At 33.3% G+C, this 20,691-nt stretch overlaps 2 protein-coding genes across 6 annotated transcripts; one reads left to right on the forward strand and one right to left on the reverse strand.

Moving 5' to 3' along the window:
• Positions 1–1,040: 1,040 nt before the first annotated feature.
• LOC108853625 (casein kinase 1-like protein 6) lies at positions 1,041–4,531 on the reverse strand. The gene is made up of 15 exons (XM_018627034.2): positions 4,120–4,531; positions 3,896–4,010; positions 3,764–3,804; positions 3,555–3,624; positions 3,305–3,453; positions 3,128–3,223; positions 2,899–2,969; positions 2,754–2,815; positions 2,594–2,657; positions 2,421–2,505; positions 2,205–2,331; positions 2,043–2,128; positions 1,902–1,965; positions 1,682–1,821; positions 1,041–1,601 (listed from the first exon to the last, which is right to left on the reverse strand). Exons 2-15 carry the CDS (start codon positions 3,981–3,983, stop codon positions 1,287–1,289), a joined length of 1,458 nt encoding a protein of 485 aa, XP_018482536.1. The 5' UTR covers positions 3,984–4,010; positions 4,120–4,531; the 3' UTR covers positions 1,041–1,286.
• Positions 4,514–9,150, forward strand: LOC108853623 (protein CHROMATIN REMODELING 8-like). 5 transcript variants are annotated; one of them, XM_018627031.2, is made up of 7 exons: positions 4,514–4,647; positions 4,763–4,901; positions 4,973–5,455; positions 5,582–5,981; positions 6,203–7,067; positions 7,145–8,192; positions 8,272–9,150. In XM_018627031.2, exons 2-7 carry the CDS (start codon positions 4,812–4,814, stop codon positions 8,878–8,880), a joined length of 3,495 nt encoding a protein of 1,164 aa, XP_018482533.2. In that variant the 5' UTR covers positions 4,514–4,647; positions 4,763–4,811; the 3' UTR covers positions 8,881–9,150. The 5 variants fall into 5 exon arrangements, with proteins under 5 accessions (XP_018482533.2, XP_018482534.2, XP_056864512.1 ...); XM_018627032.2 differs by having other exon boundaries at positions 4,515–4,647; positions 4,742–4,901; XM_057008532.1 differs by having other exon boundaries at positions 4,517–4,647; positions 4,732–4,901.
• Positions 9,151–20,691: the final 11,541 nt, after the last annotated feature.

Here is a 20,691-nt window from a genome sequence, read left to right on the forward strand (position 1 = left end):
TAAACCTTAAATCTTAAACTCTAAACCCCTGGATAAACCCTAAATCCTTGGTAAATCCAAAATGCTTGGATAAATTCTAAATTCTAAATTCTACGGTTTAGGATTTATTCAATGGTTTATGATTTACCCAAGAGTTTAGGGTTTAGTATTTAGGGTTTAGTGTTTTACTGATTGTGTTAAAAATATATTTTTTTAAAAATCCAAAGATTTAGAATTTATCCAAGGGTTTACCATAGATTTAAGGTTTAGAGTTTAGAATTTAGTGTTTTGCTGACGGTATTTTAAATATAAAATCTTTTTTTACGACTACTATTATTTTCTATTTATTTTTTTATTTTAAAAACATAATAAAACTTGACAATATTTTGTTTCCTTTTTTAAAAGATACTAAATATGAAATAACGAAATCTTATTGGTTGGATGAACCCAAATATTTCTCTATTTTTTTGTCTTATTTCACAAATATATCATGCATATTTTTTACTAGTCATAAAAACTAGGTCATTTCATATGCGCTCTGTAATAACTGCAACTTGGAAGAATCCCTGGAATATATCTGATATAATAATTATCTAATTCTGTGAACTTTTTATCTGACTTAATTATCTAATTCTGCAAATATTTATCTCTTAGCGACAAAAATTGAAACCAACAAAATCTAAACATATCTTTCTAATAAAAGTATGAATCTGAAGTATTACTATGCGTTGTAATTTTGTTTTCTCACATTTTTTTTGAACAACTTGTTTTCTCACATTAAATTACAAAAAGAGGAAAAAAAAATACTCATCTAACAAGGCCGGCAGAGATTTACAGAATGGGTCTTTGGTATTGAAAGCTCATAATACAATTTGGGCTTCAGATAAGTCCTAAGATACTACGTAGTAAGCCAATTTTATGAAAATTCAGTTTACCATTAACAGCCCATAACAATATATACAGTTTTATGACCCAAACGAAAGTATTTTTGTCAACATATTTTATTACTATTCCTTTTCATTTGATTAAATGGACCAAGTCTGTTTTAGTTAGTAAAGAAAAACACACAGAAAAACAAACTGGATATGCAGAAACAGCTTGTCGTGATTACATTACAAGAAGAGCGTAAAACAAATTAATACAAAAAATCCAGAGAAACGTTACAGACATAATAATACATGAAAAATTGGGAGTTTCGTGGGAACGTGAGGAACAAAACAACACATGTGTAAAGGAAGAATCCAATTTACAGAAGAAAAGGAGCAGATTGATAGTGTACAGTTCCGTTTTGTTCTATTACTTCTTTCTCATTTGCGGATAGAAAGAAGCTCAAAGCTTCTGAGAGCATCATCACGTGCCGTCCTAGAAGCAGCCACTCTGTTTCGGTTAAAGGAAGAAGCTGTCTTAGACTCGTATCCACTCACACCAGCTGCCGCTTGGGCTCTCTGAAAGACAGATGGTCGGCCACCACCACCACCACCACCACCGCTTGAGGCCACACGGCTTGAGCTGCGGCTGTCCCCTTGTTCACCTGATGAGCTTGGCCTACTCCCTGAGGCAACCGCTCTCCTCGAAGCACTTCCGTATCTGGAAGTGTTCCTTCCTTTCTCAGATACCATATTCTGAATCACAAAAACATGAGTTTAATTTAATGCTCTTCAAAGTGAGCTTTCATATGTATAATAATATGTTCTTTTTTTACCACAGAAGGTTTCATTGGTGAAGGAACATCGTCAACAGTTCGATGCTTTGTTTGGCTTTGATGGGGAGTGGCTCCTGTAGCGTTCCTTCTCGCGAATGCTTCAACTGCACCAGAGAATCTGTCGCGGATCTCCCTCCCAACTGTAAGCACAAATAGATTTAGATCCGAACCACTTGGCAGATATGTTTCTAAACTCTTTCAAAAGGTGTAAATGATTTACCTGAGATCCTTTCAGGTTTTTCAGCAGACGGTCCTGCAGCCACAGCTGGTTTACCAGTGCGATGCTGAAGAGAAAAGAGTGATAATGATCAAAGTGAGTAAAGACACTAGATAGAAGAACTTAAAGGACAAGTGTACTCACCCTTCCGTGGGAGCTGGACCGGGAACTAGAATTACTCTGAGGGTGTTTCAATGCAGTCCAGTCAAATACATAGTCAAACTGATAACCTGTGAAATCAATAAGAGTGTTGTTTTACACAGAACTAACAGAAGCGAAGTTTAGTCTCTGAAAACACACACAAACCTTCGCGGATAAACAAATCTCGGAATAGCCGCTTTAGATACGAGTAGTCTGGTTTGTCTTCGAATCGCAAGGACCTGCAGTACTGAAAGTATGATGCGAATTCTTGTGGATAGGACTTGCACAAGACCTGTTACAAAGAAACAAAACAATTAAAACTTGTGACAAATGCTGATCTAACTAACTCCAATCAAGGGTATCTAAGGCACATATTTATACCTCTATAGGAGTTGAAACTTTCTTCTCGCTGATTCTGTCATACTTCTGCTTCTTTGTTCCAGCTTTTAGCCCCTGCCATGGGAGGCTGAACACAGAATATCACAGAAAGATCAGACCGAGCAAGTGTAAAGATTTAGTTATAGACAAAAAAAAAGGATATGCATGTATATAACCTTCCTCTGAGGAAATACATGAGCACGTAACCAAGAGACTCCAGATCATCCCTCCGACTTTGCTCTGCCAAATATACACAAGCAAAGCACACGTCTAAAAAAATGGTATACACAGCTTTGAAGTAGATAAGATGCTCAAGTGGTTGGATCAGTTGCTTACCAACACCAAGGTGAGTGTTGACGCTAGCATACCTAGCTGTGCCTGTAAGGTTCTTGTTTTCTCTGTAATGAATATATACTATCTGTAAGTATTCAAATAAGGAATATACAGAGACATGCACATGAAAGCTGCATAAAAAAATCACCTGTAGGGGATGTGTCTATGTGTTTGGAGATCCCTATACTTCTTTGCAAGCCCAAAATCAATGACATACACCTACATACATATTATGATTTAGTTGAAAAAAGAAAAAAGCAAAAGCAGAAACTCATAGCAACAGTAACCAAGAGAGAGAGAGAAGATGGGATCTAATATAACTTTAGTGGGCGACAACCCACCGAAATAGAAAGTGTAGAGAAAGAAAAAAAGCAAACCTGGTTTGCTTTGCGACCAAGTCCCATCAAGAAATTGTCTGGTTTTATGTCTCGGTGAAGAAATCCTCTTGAATGCATATACTCAACTCTGCTAATCTACAATTTAGGGTCATCAAGCATTTCTAGTTAGTTGGAACTCCAAAACTTCCAACACCACAAGATGGATGATACACTAACCAGTTGATCCGCAAGCATCAAAACTGACTTCAAAGTAAGCTTCCTATTACAATAGTTGAACAAATCCTCCAAACTCGGACCAAGCAGATCAATGACCATCGCATTGTAGTCTCCCTGAACCCCAAACCACTTGAGGCTAGGGATGCCAGCTTCACCCACATAAAACAAAAGAATTTAGATGAGCTCATGTTTTTTTCTCATTAAATTGGGACAATGATAGCATAGTCATGTCAGAGGATGTAAAACTTACTTCCTCCTTGTAGAAGCATGTAAATCTTGGATTCATAATGAAGTTGTGGATGCTTAGTTTTCGCAGGCTCCTTCAAAAGTTTCAAAAAAAATAGTTACTAAAAAAAGATTCAATTTTTAGTCTTTCCTTCAAACTAAGAGATCATGAAGATGAAGAGCAAAGAGATCTTAAATCACATGATGAATAAAGAAGGTAGATTTGAATCATACCAGCTTTACAGCGACTTCTTCTCCGGTTTGCACACTTACTCCTGAAAATATATTTCCAGATTTGAATCAAAAATGGTAATCAAAAAAATTGAATAAAAGGCTGCAACTATTAATACAAAAAAAAAATTTTACCAAGAAAAAGCTCTCCAAAAGAGCCACCGCCGATCTTCCGACCAAGCTTAAACTTGCCACCGATTACATTATCCATTTTCAAGTCCATTCAGACAAGAACCCCACCCTTTAACACCTGTTTCAAAATTCTGTAAGAACCACCACCACCCGAAAGGTCTATATATCTAAACGTAAGACCATCTGAGATCGAAAAACAAGTCAAACCAAAAAAAAAAAGCAATCACCTCTCTCTCTTTCTTCTCTCTATCTCTCCTGCGTAACCATCCAATTCCGTGGAAGAAGAAGAGTTGAATCGCCGGAAGATGTAATAAATCAGACAGAATTTCATTACCAAAATAAAAAAAGAAAATCGACAAAACTACATCATCCCCATGTTTGAGATTTGTCACATTCCCAAAATCAATGCTGACTTACGCGAATCGATTTCTGCAACGAAAAAACATTGACCCTGTAATCATGTAGAGAGAGAGAGAGAGAGAGGCCTGGGCCTAAAACCTTTACTGGACCTGGCCCAAATATTTCATATTCAGAAATGGGCTTATGTAAATGGGCTTATGTGGGGCTATCGCTCGATTATCACAAAGACGGTGATTTATTAGACTACTTATTATTATCACGCGGCCGAGCGAGAAAAAGGTTGCGTGAGGAGGAGACGACTATGTAACGCAGCCACCATCTCTGACCGACGTCGACGACAAGGATCGAAACCATACCAATTCTTACGAACTTTCCAAAATTTTCCGGGAATTCAGGTTAGTTGTTTCTGAATTTTCCGGGAAAAATGTTTGTATGATTTGATTATTTCATGGAATTGTGGGATTGATTACCGATCGAAGCTTGATTTAGAGGCTATGTGTATTAACGAAGGAATGCAAATGCGATAAAGAGTTTTATAGTTGAGAAGGTGGTTGATTCAATGGAGGAAGAAGAGGATAGGTTTCTGTTGAGTAGCTTAGGTGTGACATCCGCTAATCCTGCAGATATCGAACAGACGATTCTCGATGAGGTGCGTTTTTACACCTCTGTGCTTTTGAATTAGGGTTTCAGCTTTAACGTTTAGCATTTTATCTTTGTTAGGCGACAAAGAAGCTTGATAACGATGGGAGTGTGGAGGAGAGGTCTATACAGCTGGAAGGAGGCAATGTCCTTCCATCAAGCCATAGCGAGATTTTGAATAGACTGAGGGCTGTGAAGTTCGAAATAGATGCTGTTGCATCGACCGTTGAGCAAGCGGAGGAGGAGGAGGGTGATGATGCAGGAGTGCAGAGTGGTTCTGTACTTCAGAATGCTCTTGCTACAGACCGTCTTAGAAGCCTTAGGAAGAGAAAAAATGAACTTGAAAAGGAGCTCTCTGGTTTACGTGGTCAGAGCGGTGGTGCTGATGATCGGAGTGATATACTGCGGGATCTGGTGAAGGGAGAGCCTAGTCTTAAGAGAAAATTGAAAGAGATTCGGAAACCAAGCAAGAGAGAAGGGAAGAAGGTGAGAGTAGTGTCGTTTCATGAGGATACGGATTTTGATGCCGTTTTCGATGCTGCTTCTGCAGGTTTTGTTGAAACGGTACGTCCATATAAAGGTTTGATCTATTTCAACTGAATGCTGTAAAGATATCTGGATCTGGAAAATGTTAAAGATACCTGTATCTGAAAGACTGTGAGTGACTAATTTAACGATGTTTGTGTCTAGGAAAGAGATGAATTGGTTAGAAAAGGAATTTTAACTCCTTTCCACAAGCTCGAGGGTTTTGAACGCCGACTTCAACAACCTGGACCGTCAAACACGCGTAACTTACCTGAAGGAGAAGACGAAAATGAGGAGTCCAGCAGTATTGATAGAGCTGTCCAATCAATGTCGCTGGCTGCAAAAGCTCGCCCAACAACCAAGCTACTTGATGCACAGGACTTGCCAAAGCTTGAACCGACCCCTGTTCCTTTTAGAAGGCTAAGAAAGCTTTACAAGACTAATGATTCTTCGGATAGTGATGCAAAGCGAAGTAAAGCTGGGAAGAGCAAAAAGAAGCGGCCTTTGCCTAAAAGGAAATGGACAAAGCGGATTTCTCACGAAGACTCTAGTCTTCAAGAAAATGGTATGTCTGATAATATTGTGAGCTAAATGTACATATTTACATATTGCTGGTTGAACCTGTGAGTTTAGTTGCTAGTAATTTGGTTGAATACTTTTGGAAAAGATAAGGTCGTGATATATGCAATGCTCTGAATTGATATTTTCAGCATATGCTTCTTTTTCCTCATTTGAGTTGATGTACAGAAAATAGTTCTAATGTTGATTACCTTGGCAACGTTGCAGAAGATGAACGGAGAATCTCGACCACGTCCAGTTGTGAGGAAGAAGAGCTAGATGATCTTGATGACGTGGACGACGACGAGACATCCTCTGTACCGCTTGAGGGTGGATTAAACATTCCTGAACGTATATTTAATAAACTTTTTGATTACCAAAGAGTTGGAGTGCAGTGGCTCTGGGAACTTCATTGCCAAAAGGCTGGTGGCATTATCGGGGACGAGATGGGTCTTGGTAAGACTGTTCAGGTCTTATCTTTTCTCGGATCCTTGCATTTCAGCAAGATGTACAAGCCGAGTATTGTCATATGTCCTGTCACACTCTTGCGTCAGTGGAGAAGGGAAGCACGGACATGGTACCCGGATTTTCACGTGGAAATACTCCATGACTCGGCAAAAGATTCAAATGGCAAAGGACGAGCCAATGCCTCTGAAAGTGATTATGATAGTGAAGGTTCAGTCGAGAGTGATCATGAGCAAAAGTCTAAGAACACCAAGAAATGGAGTTCTTTGATTAACCGGGTTCTAAAATCTGACTCGGGGCTACTCATCACCACATATGAGCAATTGAGGCTGCATGGTGAGAAGCTGCTCAATATTGAGTGGGGTTATGCAGTACTGGACGAAGGCCATCGTATCCGGAACCCAAATGCTGAAATTACTTTGGTGTGCAAACAGTTGCAGACCGTCCATCGAATTATTATGACTGGGGCACCAATCCAGAATAAACTGACAGAACTCTGGTCCTTGTTCGATTTTGTTTTCCCGGGAAAACTGGGCGTCCTACCCGTCTTTGAGGCTGAGTTTTCTGTTCCCATAACTGTGGGTGGGTACGCAAATGCGTCTCCATTGCAAGTGTCGACAGCCTACAGGTGAGTACCTGGTCTTTCTTTGAATCATTTAAGTATCGTCAAGAGTTTGAGTTCTAACAATCCTTGACAATGTGCAGATGTGCAGTTGTTCTTCGTGATCTGATCATGCCATACCTCCTCCGCCGGATGAAGGCTGATGTGAACGCACATCTCACAAAAAAGACTGAACATGTTCTCTTCTGCAGCCTCACAGTGGAGCAGAGATCTACCTACAGGGCGTTTCTTGCGAGCTCAGAGGTAGAAGATATTTTTGATGGCAACAAGAACTCTCTGTATGGGATTGATGTGATGCGTAAGATTTGCAACCACCCTGATCTACTCGAGAGAGAACACTCTCACCAGAACCCAGATTATGGGAATCCAGAACGCAGTGGGAAGATGAAGGTTGTTGCGGAAGTTCTCAAGGTCTGGAAACAGCAAGGACACCGTGTACTTCTGTTTTCGCAGACTCAGCAAATGCTTGACATCCTAGAAAGCTTCTTGGTTGCAAGCGAGTATAGTTACCGGAGGATGGATGGTCTTACGCCAGTGAAACAGAGGATGGCGTTGATCGATGAGTTTAACAACTCAGATGATGTGTTTGTTTTCGTTCTGACGACGAAGGTGGGTGGTTTGGGAACAAACTTGACTGGGGCGAATAGGGTCATCATCTTTGACCCGGATTGGAACCCCTCAAATGATATGCAGGCAAGGGAACGAGCTTGGCGTATAGGGCAGAAGAAGGATGTTACTGTTTACAGATTGATCACACGAGGGACAATTGAGGAGAAAGTATATCATAGACAGATATATAAACATTTTCTCACCAATAGGATCCTGAAGAATCCACAGCAGAAAAGATTCTTCAAAGCTAGGGATATGAAAGATCTTTTCATCCTGAATGATGATGGTGACAGCAACGCATCCACGGAGACTTCTAACATCTTCAGTCAGCTGTCTGAAGATATAAACATCATAGGAGCTCAAACAGAGAGTACAACCGATACCACCACACAACTTGATATTCACGATGCAGCAGATGAAGTCTCAGGGGAAAAAGGTGCGGAAACCACAGATAGAAATGGTGAGCCAGTGGATGAAGAGACGAATATCTTGAAGAGTCTCTTCGACGCACATGGAATACATGTAAGTTTGTTGTCTGTTGCTCTATTATATTTTCTCTTCGGAGTCTACTCTACTTGACAACTTCCATGTTTTTATTCAGAGTGCTGTGAACCACGACGCCATCATTAACGCAAACGACGAGGAAGAGAAGATGAGACTTGAACACCAGGCATCTCAAGTAGCACAGAGAGCCGCGGAAGCATTGCGCCAATCACGGATGCTGCGTAGCCGAGAAAGCATCTCAGTGCCCACATGGACGGGAAGATCTGGCTGTGCAGGTGCACCTTCATCTGTCCGGAGGAGATTCGGTTCAACTGTGAATTCCCGGTTAACCACAGCAGACAAATCATCAGCTGTCAAGAACGGTATCAGCGCGGGTCTATCTTCAGGCAAAGCACCGTCTTCCGCAGAGCTTCTCAGCAAAATCCGAGGGAACAGAGAACAAGCCATTGGCGTTGCCCTTGAGCATACGCAAACTCCAAACCCGTCTTCTTCTTCGTTGCAGCCCGAGGTCCTGATCCGACAGATATGCAGCTTTGTACAACGAAGAGGCGGAAGCACGGACACGAGCAGCATTGTCAACCATTTCTCGGACAGAGTCCCTGCTAAAGATGTACCGTTGTTTAAGAGTCTCTTGAAGGAGATTGCCACGCTTAGGAAGGATCCAAACGGTTCGGTGTGGGTCCTCAAATCAGAGTACAAAGACTGAAACGAGGAGTCTTTGTCACAACATAGAAATGTCTCTTCGAAATTTTTTGGACCATGCAAAAGCGATCTTGCTTTGCTGTACAGTTAGATGGCTGAGTTAAACACATTCATGATGGTACGATGAAGATGTTTAGGCTTAAATAATAACAGGCCTTGTTTGAGCTTTCAGCTAAATAACTAAGCCCATTATTTTGATATTTTCTCAATACATCGACTTGTAGCTTTCGAATCAACATTTATACCAATCATTAATGCTAACTCTTGTTGTATACACTATAATGTCTATGTCGTCACTCGTCCCTCATCTTATGTTGTCTTGTCCTTATCAAATCATTGGGCCTGATCTCTAGTTGTCTCAGGCCCACTTTGCAACGTGGAATTTTTCAAAGTGTGTGGAGGATTCCTTTTCTGTTGCTGCACACATCAAATGTGTCCGTCCCAGAGGAGGCTATTATTGGTGGGAGATGAAGTCATGAAGAAGCATAAATGGCAGGTCTTGTTAGTCCACGTATTCAATAACCCGAAACCTCTAGATTCATATTTTTTCTGTTCTGTGAAACAAAGCTTATAATTTACTCATCACTATTTTTTCTGTGGACAAAGTTTACATAATGGATATCTTTCTTAGTTAAAGCTAAGGAATATGCTTTAAATTTCAAGATCTTTGACTCTTTTTTTCCTCCTTGATCGTCGTATAAGATAACCTAGTTTAGTAACACTTAGTCGCTAGTTTATTATTTTTCTGTGTGGGGGATATATTTCGGATGGATCCTGACACGGTTATGTCATAATCTTGTAATAAAGCTATATAGTTTATTGTGTTTCCTTGTGTGCTTAAGATTCGTGTGTCATTCTGTTAGTGATTAGTTAAGCAAAATAATTGTATTATGTTCATAGTTTATTTCTTATTGCATGTTTTGTAAGAGTTTGGAGACAGATATGTATATGCTTTTGAAAACTGATGACTTTAAGGTGATTGAATTTCAATCTTATGGGATACGAATCGAATAGCTGTCGGTATTGGTCCCATTGATTGTAAAGGCTTCGGAGATACACATAGATATCATTGTATATATTGATAAAAGTAACCCCGACCTCGAGAGATTGAGTAAATTTCCGTATCAAGAAAATGAAAAAAGTTTAAAACAAGAAAGATTCTTTAGCGGTCCCATTGAGGTTGAAGTTCCAAAAGCTAAAATGAGACTTAAGAAGTGATCTCTCTTTTATTTGTCTTTTTAAAAACTTTATTAGATGTCTTATTTTACTTTACTTCTGTCTCTTCCGTTGGTCTATAGCTTTCAAATGCTATATAGGCTTAGGTGAAGGATACACTCACAAATATACATACATATATATTAAATATATATAGAGTGGTGTATATAATCTTATAGCTAGGGTTAGCTCTAGTACTTATAAATGCTTAGGACTATTGATGCATGGACCGTAACCATCCACGTACGTAGTATCGTTTCTCTTTAGATGATGATGTATATGATTTTATCTTCTTATATAGCTGTAAGCCTGTAACACTAGACAAACGTGAGTCAATTATTGATATGCAACTGTAATACATAATTTAATTTTTATTTATTTATGAAACAAAACGTAAGAAAGTTTATTGTTGGCTATTATTGGCGGTAAAAAGTTATATTTATCTAAGATTGGAATGGCCTACAAGTTAAATACAAAACTGATTGAATACAAACTCTTAGATATAATAACAATATACACAAGATTATATATGTGTATATATGGTACTGATATTTGGTGCATGAAAACTTATATAACTAACAAATTTTTTATCGTACGTCCGAAAGTGGAGATATCAACCAATTGTTTGTGTCTGTTGATCCCTTGAAGCAATTATTTTAATATTACCCATATATTTCACGTAGGGTGATTGTTTGGGATATATCAAGTGATTTTAGCTTTAATTTTTGTTTATAATAATAAAAATTATCAATCATACTTTATTTAGTTTTTAAAGTTAAAACCAATTTAAAAAAAAAATTAGTAACCTTGCTTTCTAAAGCATTAGTTTGTAAGTTATATATAAACAAAAAATATTGCAACACATTAACTACACCTACATCAAACATTTTTATAAACAAAATTCTATAGTAAATTTTTCCATATGGAAATTTTTGGTAGACGATATTTGATTGATGCTATTGTTGAAATCATTCATAAATAATTGATTCGCTTGGATTTTAAACATATTTGCGGTAATTTGTTATAGATCATGAGTTTTCTTAATTATAAACATCTTTTTCTAAACATTTTTGTCAACTTTTCTAAACATATTTTCAGTGAATAAGTAGATTCATGCATCCTCCTTAGATATTACTTCATGTCCATATAATTTTCTTTATATATATGTATTTTTGGATACATATCTAAACTTCTAAAGTAATACACAACTACTAAAATTATTATGGATCTAAGTTTTGGATTACTGCATTCATCTACAAATTTACGCATATGTATGCATCAATTCAACGTCATTATGTTTATAACTAATTTAGTTATTTTTCAAAAAAACTAATTTTGTTATAGATTTATAGTTTTCGTTAAAAATAAATATAGTTAGTGGTAGAACCCCGCATACATATGAGATGAAATATTATACTATACATGGTGCAATTATTTGGCTAAAATGAAAACCTTGTGAAAAGTAATCAAGCAGAAACTAAAAATATCATTTCATATGGTTACGATGGAAAACATGAAAATCAAAATCAACCACCAATATTTATTGATGATTATAATTTTTTAAAAATTGTAATCGTAAAGGAAACTACGAATGAGTCCAATAGCATTTGCGGCGGCGAAAATAAAATAAACTAGCATTTTAATCAACCACTAGATTTTGACCCGCCCATAAAAGGGCGGGTATATTTTTTATTTAAATTTAATTTTTGATATATATGTTTTTTTGTGATTATATTTGTACTTTTTTGTAATCATATTTGTGTATAAATCTTAATCAAAATATATTTTACTAAATAATAGCAGTTTAAAATTGATCCAGTATATGCAATATGCATGGTTAATTCTGTGTTGCAGGTCGAACTCATCCCACTGACCCGCTGACCCGTGAATTTTTAATTTTGTTTTGGTCAAAAATCTGACCCGTATAACCTTTAAACAAATAATTTTGTATATCCATCTTTCCTGTTTAATTATGTGATTATCAGTGGGTTTTATATTTCTTTAAAATTTCATTATTTAATTTAATTATTTGGTTGCTATGTACATCTATACTATTAAAGCAGAAGCATGTTTGTGAATCTGTCCCTGAAGTTTTTATGTTTTTACAAAACATCCCATTTACTTTCCTTTTTTAAATGAAATCTATACTATTAAAGCAGGATCCTATTGTGCTTTTTACCTAAACATGCCCTTTCTTTTTTAATGTTTCGTTACATTTCACATGATAAAAAGGGTATTCCCGTGAATGACATAACATCTTTAGTCTGTCTGTTTTTAAATGGCCCAACGATAATAGTAAGCCCAAACCATCTTTTAGCTATATTTTCTAATGGCCTAATATTGAAATGGATCAATTTGTTTAGCTTAGTGGGTATTTAGGTGAATGACAAAACAACATGTTTAGTGTCTCAGTTTTGAGATGGTCCATTTGTTCGTCTCCCTAACCCCTAAACCTGGCAATTTATAATCCCTAAACCCTAAAACTATTTACAACATCTAATATTTTAAACTCGCTTCAAACTTATTTTAAACTGGATTCAAACTATTTATAATTAATAAAATTCGATTCAAACTATTTTTACTGTTCGTCTCCCTAATCCCTAAACCACGAAATTATAACCCTAAACCCTAAAACAATTTACAACATCTAATATTTTAAATATTTGTAAACTCAGAACTCATGGATAATTAATAAAATTCGATTCAAATGGTATATGCCATAATAAATTCCATATTTATTCCATAAAGATATAATAAAGATATTAGATGCAACAAAATTGTAAATATTGGTAAGATATGTAAATTTTCGCCAACAGTATAACAACTAAATATTTTTACCAATATTTACTCAACCGATTTTCTCTTTAATGAAATCGAAAATACTAGCTTGGACCTCAAGCATATGTAATAACTATCCATATATTTGTTCTATTTAATTCGGTAGTGTTTAAAAAATATCTAAACCAACTGAATTGGAAATATTGTTAAGATATGTAAACAACCACAAACAATATCGATCTCTAAATATTTTGCTTGATCAATTGTCTAACCGTTTCCTATATCGAACTAAGAATATCGTAAATATATTTTTAAAAAGTCATTTACAACCATCGATTAACCTACTGCTATATAAACACCTACATCATTCCTAAGCTTTCTCACATTTACTCACAGCTACATTAGCAAGCAAAAAAAAATGTCTGCGGCAATGCAAGTGACCCCTTTGAAAGATGTGAAACCCTTCAAGAGTGGCTGGAAAGTACATATAAATGTAAAAGGAAAAAATATTTGGAGGAAGTAACTTATCTTTGACTTTAAGATCATGTTGTTGTCCAATGAAGTATGACATCTCTATGATTGTTGTATTTGGAATCTGAATTTTCTCTGAAAGTACGTTGTGTCTGAAAAGAAAGAAACAAATCACCCATTTTAACAAAACATTCATTTAAACACAGACATTGTCAAAACAATCTATTTTTGACAGGGCTCATAAAGGATGTAACAAGAGTACCTCATAGTAGTTTTAGTAGCTCACAATCTCCAATGTCATATATATCTCCCCAAAGATTTTGCGCAGTTTCGCAATATCCAGATGTAGCTTCTACCAGTATGGCAAGCTACAAAAGTAAGAAAAAATTTATTAATGTTGAATTAAAATAATCCTAAAATATGAATAATAGACAATACAGAATATTCTATATCAAATAATGGTTAATAATAATTAACAAAACCACGGAGAGCAGTTTTTACCTCAGACTTTATTGCTTAATGGTAAGTTTTTATCCTTTGTATCCATGTTAGTGGACTCCCATTTACTAACTTCAAAACAAATTAAAACCGATAGAATATTAACCAGTATTGTTAACTCCCGTTTATATTTGTAATATTTTTAATTGTTTTAACAAATGTGTTAATATTTGTAATCCGTACCTTTCAAATTGTGTTGTCCATGTTGTAATAATTCCTGTGAAGAATATAGTCTTAGCCACGTCTTCATCACACAGCAATATTAATATAGGTAATCCAATCCTATATGCAAAAGAGAACAAAAAAAACATGATTGACGAAATTTTAGTTAATCTTCTATTAAAATTTTAAACATAATCATCAGTGAATGGAAGAAAAAGAAGAAGCAAAAAAATAATATAAAAACTTGATTTTGAATTTACCCTTACGGATCTGATGAAGATCTTTTGTGGGAGTTCGTCGATCTTCATCGTTTTTGGTCAAATCGAACGAGGTAACCAAGATCTTCCTTTGAAAGTCTTAGATCGTCCACAATTTAGTCGGATCTATTCCGTTTATGCTATCGGACACAACATGCATTTCAAAATCAAAAACCAAATAAACATTTTGTAAGAAATACTTCCAATCGACTATCTATAATGATGAACAAACATAAACCTCTAAATGTTTTACCTGGAGATCATGCAGTTTGGAATCGAGGAAGAACTCATTCGTTTGAACAATCGCCGAGAGGAGTTTGTCTTTTTTTTTGGAATCTTCTTATGTCTGAAAGTTTAACAAAATATCTCATTTTGTCGGTAGAAAACAACAAAAGGCATTTTTAACGTAAACGAGTTGGGCCTATTAAGGTTATCACAAATATTGTTTTCTTTATTTTCTATTTGTATTCTATAATGAGGCCCAACTCGATCCATTTGAATTTGACATTAAAATCAAACATTACTGTGGCCATTTTAATTCTCTCCAGCATAGTAAAATAGAATTTTAAAATATACTATATCAAAATTATAACTTTTTCATAATATAAACATTAAAATATTATTTTTAAATATAAATTTTATTCTGTATCATAGTAATTATATGTTATTTTTTGCTATATTATTTATACCCTATATAGTTAAATATGTAAATAAAATAATTTTCTAAACATTTCTATCATTGTAGTAGATTGTGGTTTACAGATTGACTAAATTTTATTTACCTTTATTAATAAAATAATCTTAAACTTCATATATAATCGAAGATTTCTATATATATATTATTACCTTGATTACTGAAGAATCTTTTTTTTTGCCACTGAATCCAAGTTCAAATAATTTATTTTTAACCTTTTTAATATTTTTTGTAGTGAAAAAAAATTAAACACTTAATTATTATATTTTTTCTTTTTAATATAATTTAAGCATTCATATAAAATTTTGATTTTTTCATTGAAATGTAATATTCTTTATTAAAAGTATATAAATTTTTATTTAAAAAATTAACCACATGGCAAAATTTCATCAGAGTTATACCAACTTAATTTATTAAAAAATAAAGTTTAATTTTCTAAACATAAATACTCATTTAAAATGAAACACGATAAAAAATATAAAAACTTTGAATATTTATAAGAAAACACAAAATGAAAATATGCATCAGATAATATTTATCAATTTAAAATCAATTTAAAACAGAATTTTAACGGAAACTAAACCCGCGCTTTGAAAGCGCGGGTCAAAATCTAGTAACCCTTTATAATAGGAATTTAATCAGTTGTGGAAGTTGTTTATGTGCAGTATTTATTCGAAACTGAAATTAGTAGGATATATTTGGTTTTGTGAAAAAATAGGAGTTGTAATAGTCGTAGTGTTTTAAAATAGGACATTAGTGGTTGTGAAAGTGCTTTACAATTTATATGCAGTGTTATTTAAAAGAGTTGTTATCTTCATACTCCTTAAATATAGGAACGATAGGGGGAGTAGCAGTTATATTTAGCATGCAGTTGCATAACATAATTAGATGACGTTTTATATACATACGCATGAGCATATATTTCTTGTTGTCTTTTAAAAAAAATAGATCCAACTAATATCAATGGGACATACTTCAACTTTAATAGTATTGATAAGCTCAAAGTTCTCGGTCACACGCTTCTTTAACCTCCCCCAATCAAACTGCCCCTCTTTTATCAACAGTACTGTTTCCCCTCTCTGCATCTCTCTCTTTTAATTTATATATACTTTATATCCATGTTATATAGATAATGCTCTTTATAGCTTCGATAAGAAAAAAATTCTCTAAAGTCTGAACTCTTGCTTTTTTTACTGGCCTAAAGATCTCTAAACTCTTGTTTCCCTGTATAAACGAATCTTTAAACTAAATGGTAATACGGATCTATTGTTTATTTTGGCCAATATATTGTATCCAAACATATGAAGTGAAACTTACTCTGATTACAAACACATGTCGGGACTAGAAGCATTCCAAGTTGCATGTGTGTTTGATTATATGATAATCATCACTAATCTATAAATAATTGACATATACAAACAATTTTTATGCATTTTTTTTGAAAAGATCAATAAAGTAAGAATTGGAGAAATGTATATATATATTATTGTTAAAGATGTAACACCTGGCTGCAGTGGAAACTACAGAAACCCCCTAAATGTCAAAAGGGAAAAAGTTTCAGCATTTTTCATACACTGGTTCTTCCTTTTCATGGGGTAGAGGTCATCTTAAATTATGAATAACTCACATTGTTGTTACTAATTTTTTTCTGAAAACATATACCATCAGAGAATTTGAAACGAAACTCAGATTAACTGGTTCGTTGGAGATAATATCGTATCCATGAGAAAAGTTTGCGAAAGGTATCCATTGTCAGTTAATTTTGTTTGTGGAAATACGCAGAGTATCCGTGAGCCTCGTCGGATTAATCGTTGGATCTAGAAAGTCTTGGGATCCTTACTGTTATCAAAAAAAAATGTTTGTTATTAACGTTGCACTGACTGCTACTATATATTGAATTGTTGCTGTTTGACGGAATAATATTGATCCTTCTTGCTGAACCAGATCTTTAATAAACCTATATCGAGACAAGGTTAATGTTGTTAAATTCCAGTTCACTGAACGTGTAGTCAAATGTTGTAACTAATTTAAAAATGTATAGTCAAGTAATGTATTTAGAAAACTACATTTATATTATCTAGCTATTCGTGTTAATGTGTATCTGATAGGTTTTCTTTTTAGAGGAAAAGTAGATACCATTTGGTGATCCATAAAATATATGATGTCTCACTTTATTCTGACAATGAAATTAAGTTTTTTTTTCTTTTGAAGTATTATGCCAAAAAGCAATGAAACAGTTATACGTATATGTATATACGTTTTGAAATGACTTATATTAAGAAAAAGAAATGATTTAAAGTTAAAATAATAAAATTAAATGATATATATATATATATATATATATATATATATATTAAATTTTATATATTAATTATACACCCAATTTCACTATTTATTCCCCCTCCCTCAGTTTTTGTGAGTGTATTTCCTATACATGTGTTTAATTTTTTTTTTTGACCAAAATGTGTTTAATTTCTTACATAAAAATGTTTCCAAGTTAAATTTTGCTACGAAGATTATCGCAGAGATCAAATTTATAAAACAAGAAACACACAAACATTTTATATTAACGGGTTGAAGCATGTCTACAAGTATTAAAAGATTTTAAAATATATAACAATAAAATTGTACTCAAACATCCTGACCGTAAAGGAGCATGTCAACAATTATTAATAAATTCTAGTAAATATAAAGGATACAATATTTGAAAAAAAAAGTATATATTTTTAGCAAAAAAAATATATAAAGGATACAAAACTACCTAAAATACGTCAATCATGAATACTTGGTAATACACAAACATTTATGTTGTTTTCATCTTTTTGTTCCTTTTTCTTTAATCACACTGTCTTCTTGTATATGTATTACGTAAACTGCTAGGAAAATAAATAAGTATAGGGTTTACTGCATATGAGATTTGATTGATATATATGCCAATCACAATCGAGAATATAAGATGCTATAACTTGTAGATAACAATTTCCCACGTTACTAAGTTATATCATTCTGAATCTTTTGGTGTCAATTAGACAAATTTCATCTGTATTATCTTCTTTGATTTTCAAGTATTTTATTTATTTGTAACTAATAATGTGCGAAATCGACATATGTTGGAGAGTATTAGATTAAGCATTGTCTCATGACTCGTTAGTCGTCACATATCCAGATAGCAAGGGTGTTATATTCGTGGGATCCAGTTCTCATTATGAGATTAGAGCATCATTATTCATGAGAACAATTCTAGAACTCTCAAACAAATGAAAATTTAGTATTATAATCAATATAGTTGAAATTTTAGTTTTAATTTTGAAATAAAAGTTAGATTAATTAAGAGTTGACTAGTGTTATTGAAAGCTTTCAAAGATTTTCTCAAATCTCTTCTTCAAAGATCAGAGGTGGATTCAGAAAATCATTTAACATGAGACACTGTTTATTTTTTTATTATAAAAAATATCGGGAACATTAGATATTTGAATCCTAAAGTTTTCTATATATATATATATAAAATATAATAATATTAATTAAATTATTCAATAAAAATTTATATGGTATATTTATTTTTTAAACTACTTTACTCTTTTAAATATTATAATTATTTTAAAATGAGTCAAATAAAAACATTTTATAATGTTTAATATTTTTAAGTAATATCACAAAAAAAAATTATATAACTTTATTATGATTTTTTTTTCATTTTAGTTATTTTTTAATTTAAATATTGGAAAATAATACTTGACAAAAGTAGTATTTAAAGCAAAACTTAAATAAAGTAACTTTTTAAAAAAATAAAAGAAAATGAAGAAAAGAAAAATTATATTAGGTAGGAGAGAACGAAAGAAAAATGAAAACTTGTTTTATAGAAAAGTTACTAAATATAATAAAATGTGTACAAGAATCTTTTACCCAAAAAATGTGTTAAAAACCTGAAAACAAAACCAGTTTGTGGTTTAAAGTTTAAACTTTAGAAACGTGGGGAAATTAATGAATTAAAACTAACAGTGATGACAATTTTCCAACCAATGGGGCGCATAGTATTAGAAAGTTTTAATTCAAGGATTTATAAATAAAAGAATATAAAAAATGATATTTACATAATTTGTGAACAAAAATTTCAAAAAAAAAATTAGGGTGGGGCATATGTCACACCCTGGCCCCACCTGCGTTCGCCCCCATCAAGAACACCATTGTATTATATTTCTTCACTTCAAGAACACCATTGTATTATATTTCTTCACTTTTTTTGTTCTGTTTTTGTTTAATGGTGAGAACACCACAATATAAGAATATCTCTAATGGAGGATTCTCTCCAAAAGTATCTTAATATATATGTGTATATATATAAATATTAGTATTTAATTACAGGTTTTAAAAATTATAGGAAATTCAACCGAAAATTTCTATTAAGATATTTTTGGAAAAAAACAATCCATTAGGAATGCTCTGAGTGCTTTTAGATTGGATTTTTTTTTGTAGATCAAGGACATTCCAAATTAATCAAAAAGGTATATCATTTTCATTTCCTAATTAGAAATTATTTTACTGAATCATTTTTAGATAAACCTGCGTGTTAAGAAGATAAAAACTGGTCATAATTTTATTTTAAAGACTTTACTTCTACAATGATATTTCTTTGTAAATAAAAACCGTCAATAGCCATTATGTGTAAGTGTAATTGTTAAACTAAACATAATTAAAATTTAAATGTATATACTGCAGAAAACAGATGGATCCTAGAAAAAAACCGTCAACATTTTATTCGTCAAAATTTTATCAGAAATAAACATTAATTCCCAAAAATCGTCTCGTATCGAAAAGAAAAAATCGTCAAAATGTTAAATTTCCAACTAAAGTTTTTCCGACAACTATGGAAAAAAATTTCTTGTAATTTGAAAATTCTAGATCACTGTTGTCCGTCACACATTAAATATCAATCAAGTTTATTGAATGCAACTAATTTTACAAACTGACAAGAAATAAATATCTAGAATTTTTGAATTATACAAACTAATAATATAATACTCCTTCTGATTCATATTAAGTATCAATCTAGCGTTTAGAATTTGTTTTATTACAAGTGTTGTTTGTTTTTAATGCATAAATTAAACAATTTTTTCCAATTTTTACCTTTATTTTCATCTCATTAATTAACAACACAATATATTAAATAGAGGTAAAATAGGAAACTTAGTATTTTTTCTTAATTTGTATACAAAAATCTTAAATGATACTTATATAAAAAAGAGAAAGTAATATATGGGTGGGATTCAATCTTGTTTATGAAAATAATCAGAATATATATTAGAGGATAGTCCTTTGTAAAATATAAAACGTGCCTCTTGATGTAAAAGAAAAAAGAAAACATAAAACGCGGCAACACGTAATGCCACCTCACGGACCGTGTGAAACATCGATGTGTTTTTCTAGTGAAGGCATACTAATGCCCAATCCAATAAATTACTATTGACTGGTCGGAAGAGTCAGAAATTCCACAGATAGTTTTAGGTCCTAAACAAACATTAGGGCAACATCAATGATAAATCTCTCGGACTCAGTTTCACAAAGTTTTTTTTTATTAATATTTACATATATTTCTATTTAATGATTAGTTTTAAGTATCAAAACTGCAGCTGCCCACTAAAAATAAATACATGACTGGTAGAAACGCATCAGTTACAAATGCGGTTGTAAGAATTTGCAGATATAGATGGTTGAAATTCTAGTATTATTAAACGATTGGTAA

The sequence above is a fragment of the Raphanus sativus genome, chromosome 4, assembly GCF_000801105.2.
Source record: "Raphanus sativus cultivar WK10039 chromosome 4, ASM80110v3, whole genome shotgun sequence".
Lineage (NCBI taxonomy): Eukaryota > Viridiplantae > Streptophyta > Magnoliopsida > Brassicales > Brassicaceae > Raphanus > Raphanus sativus.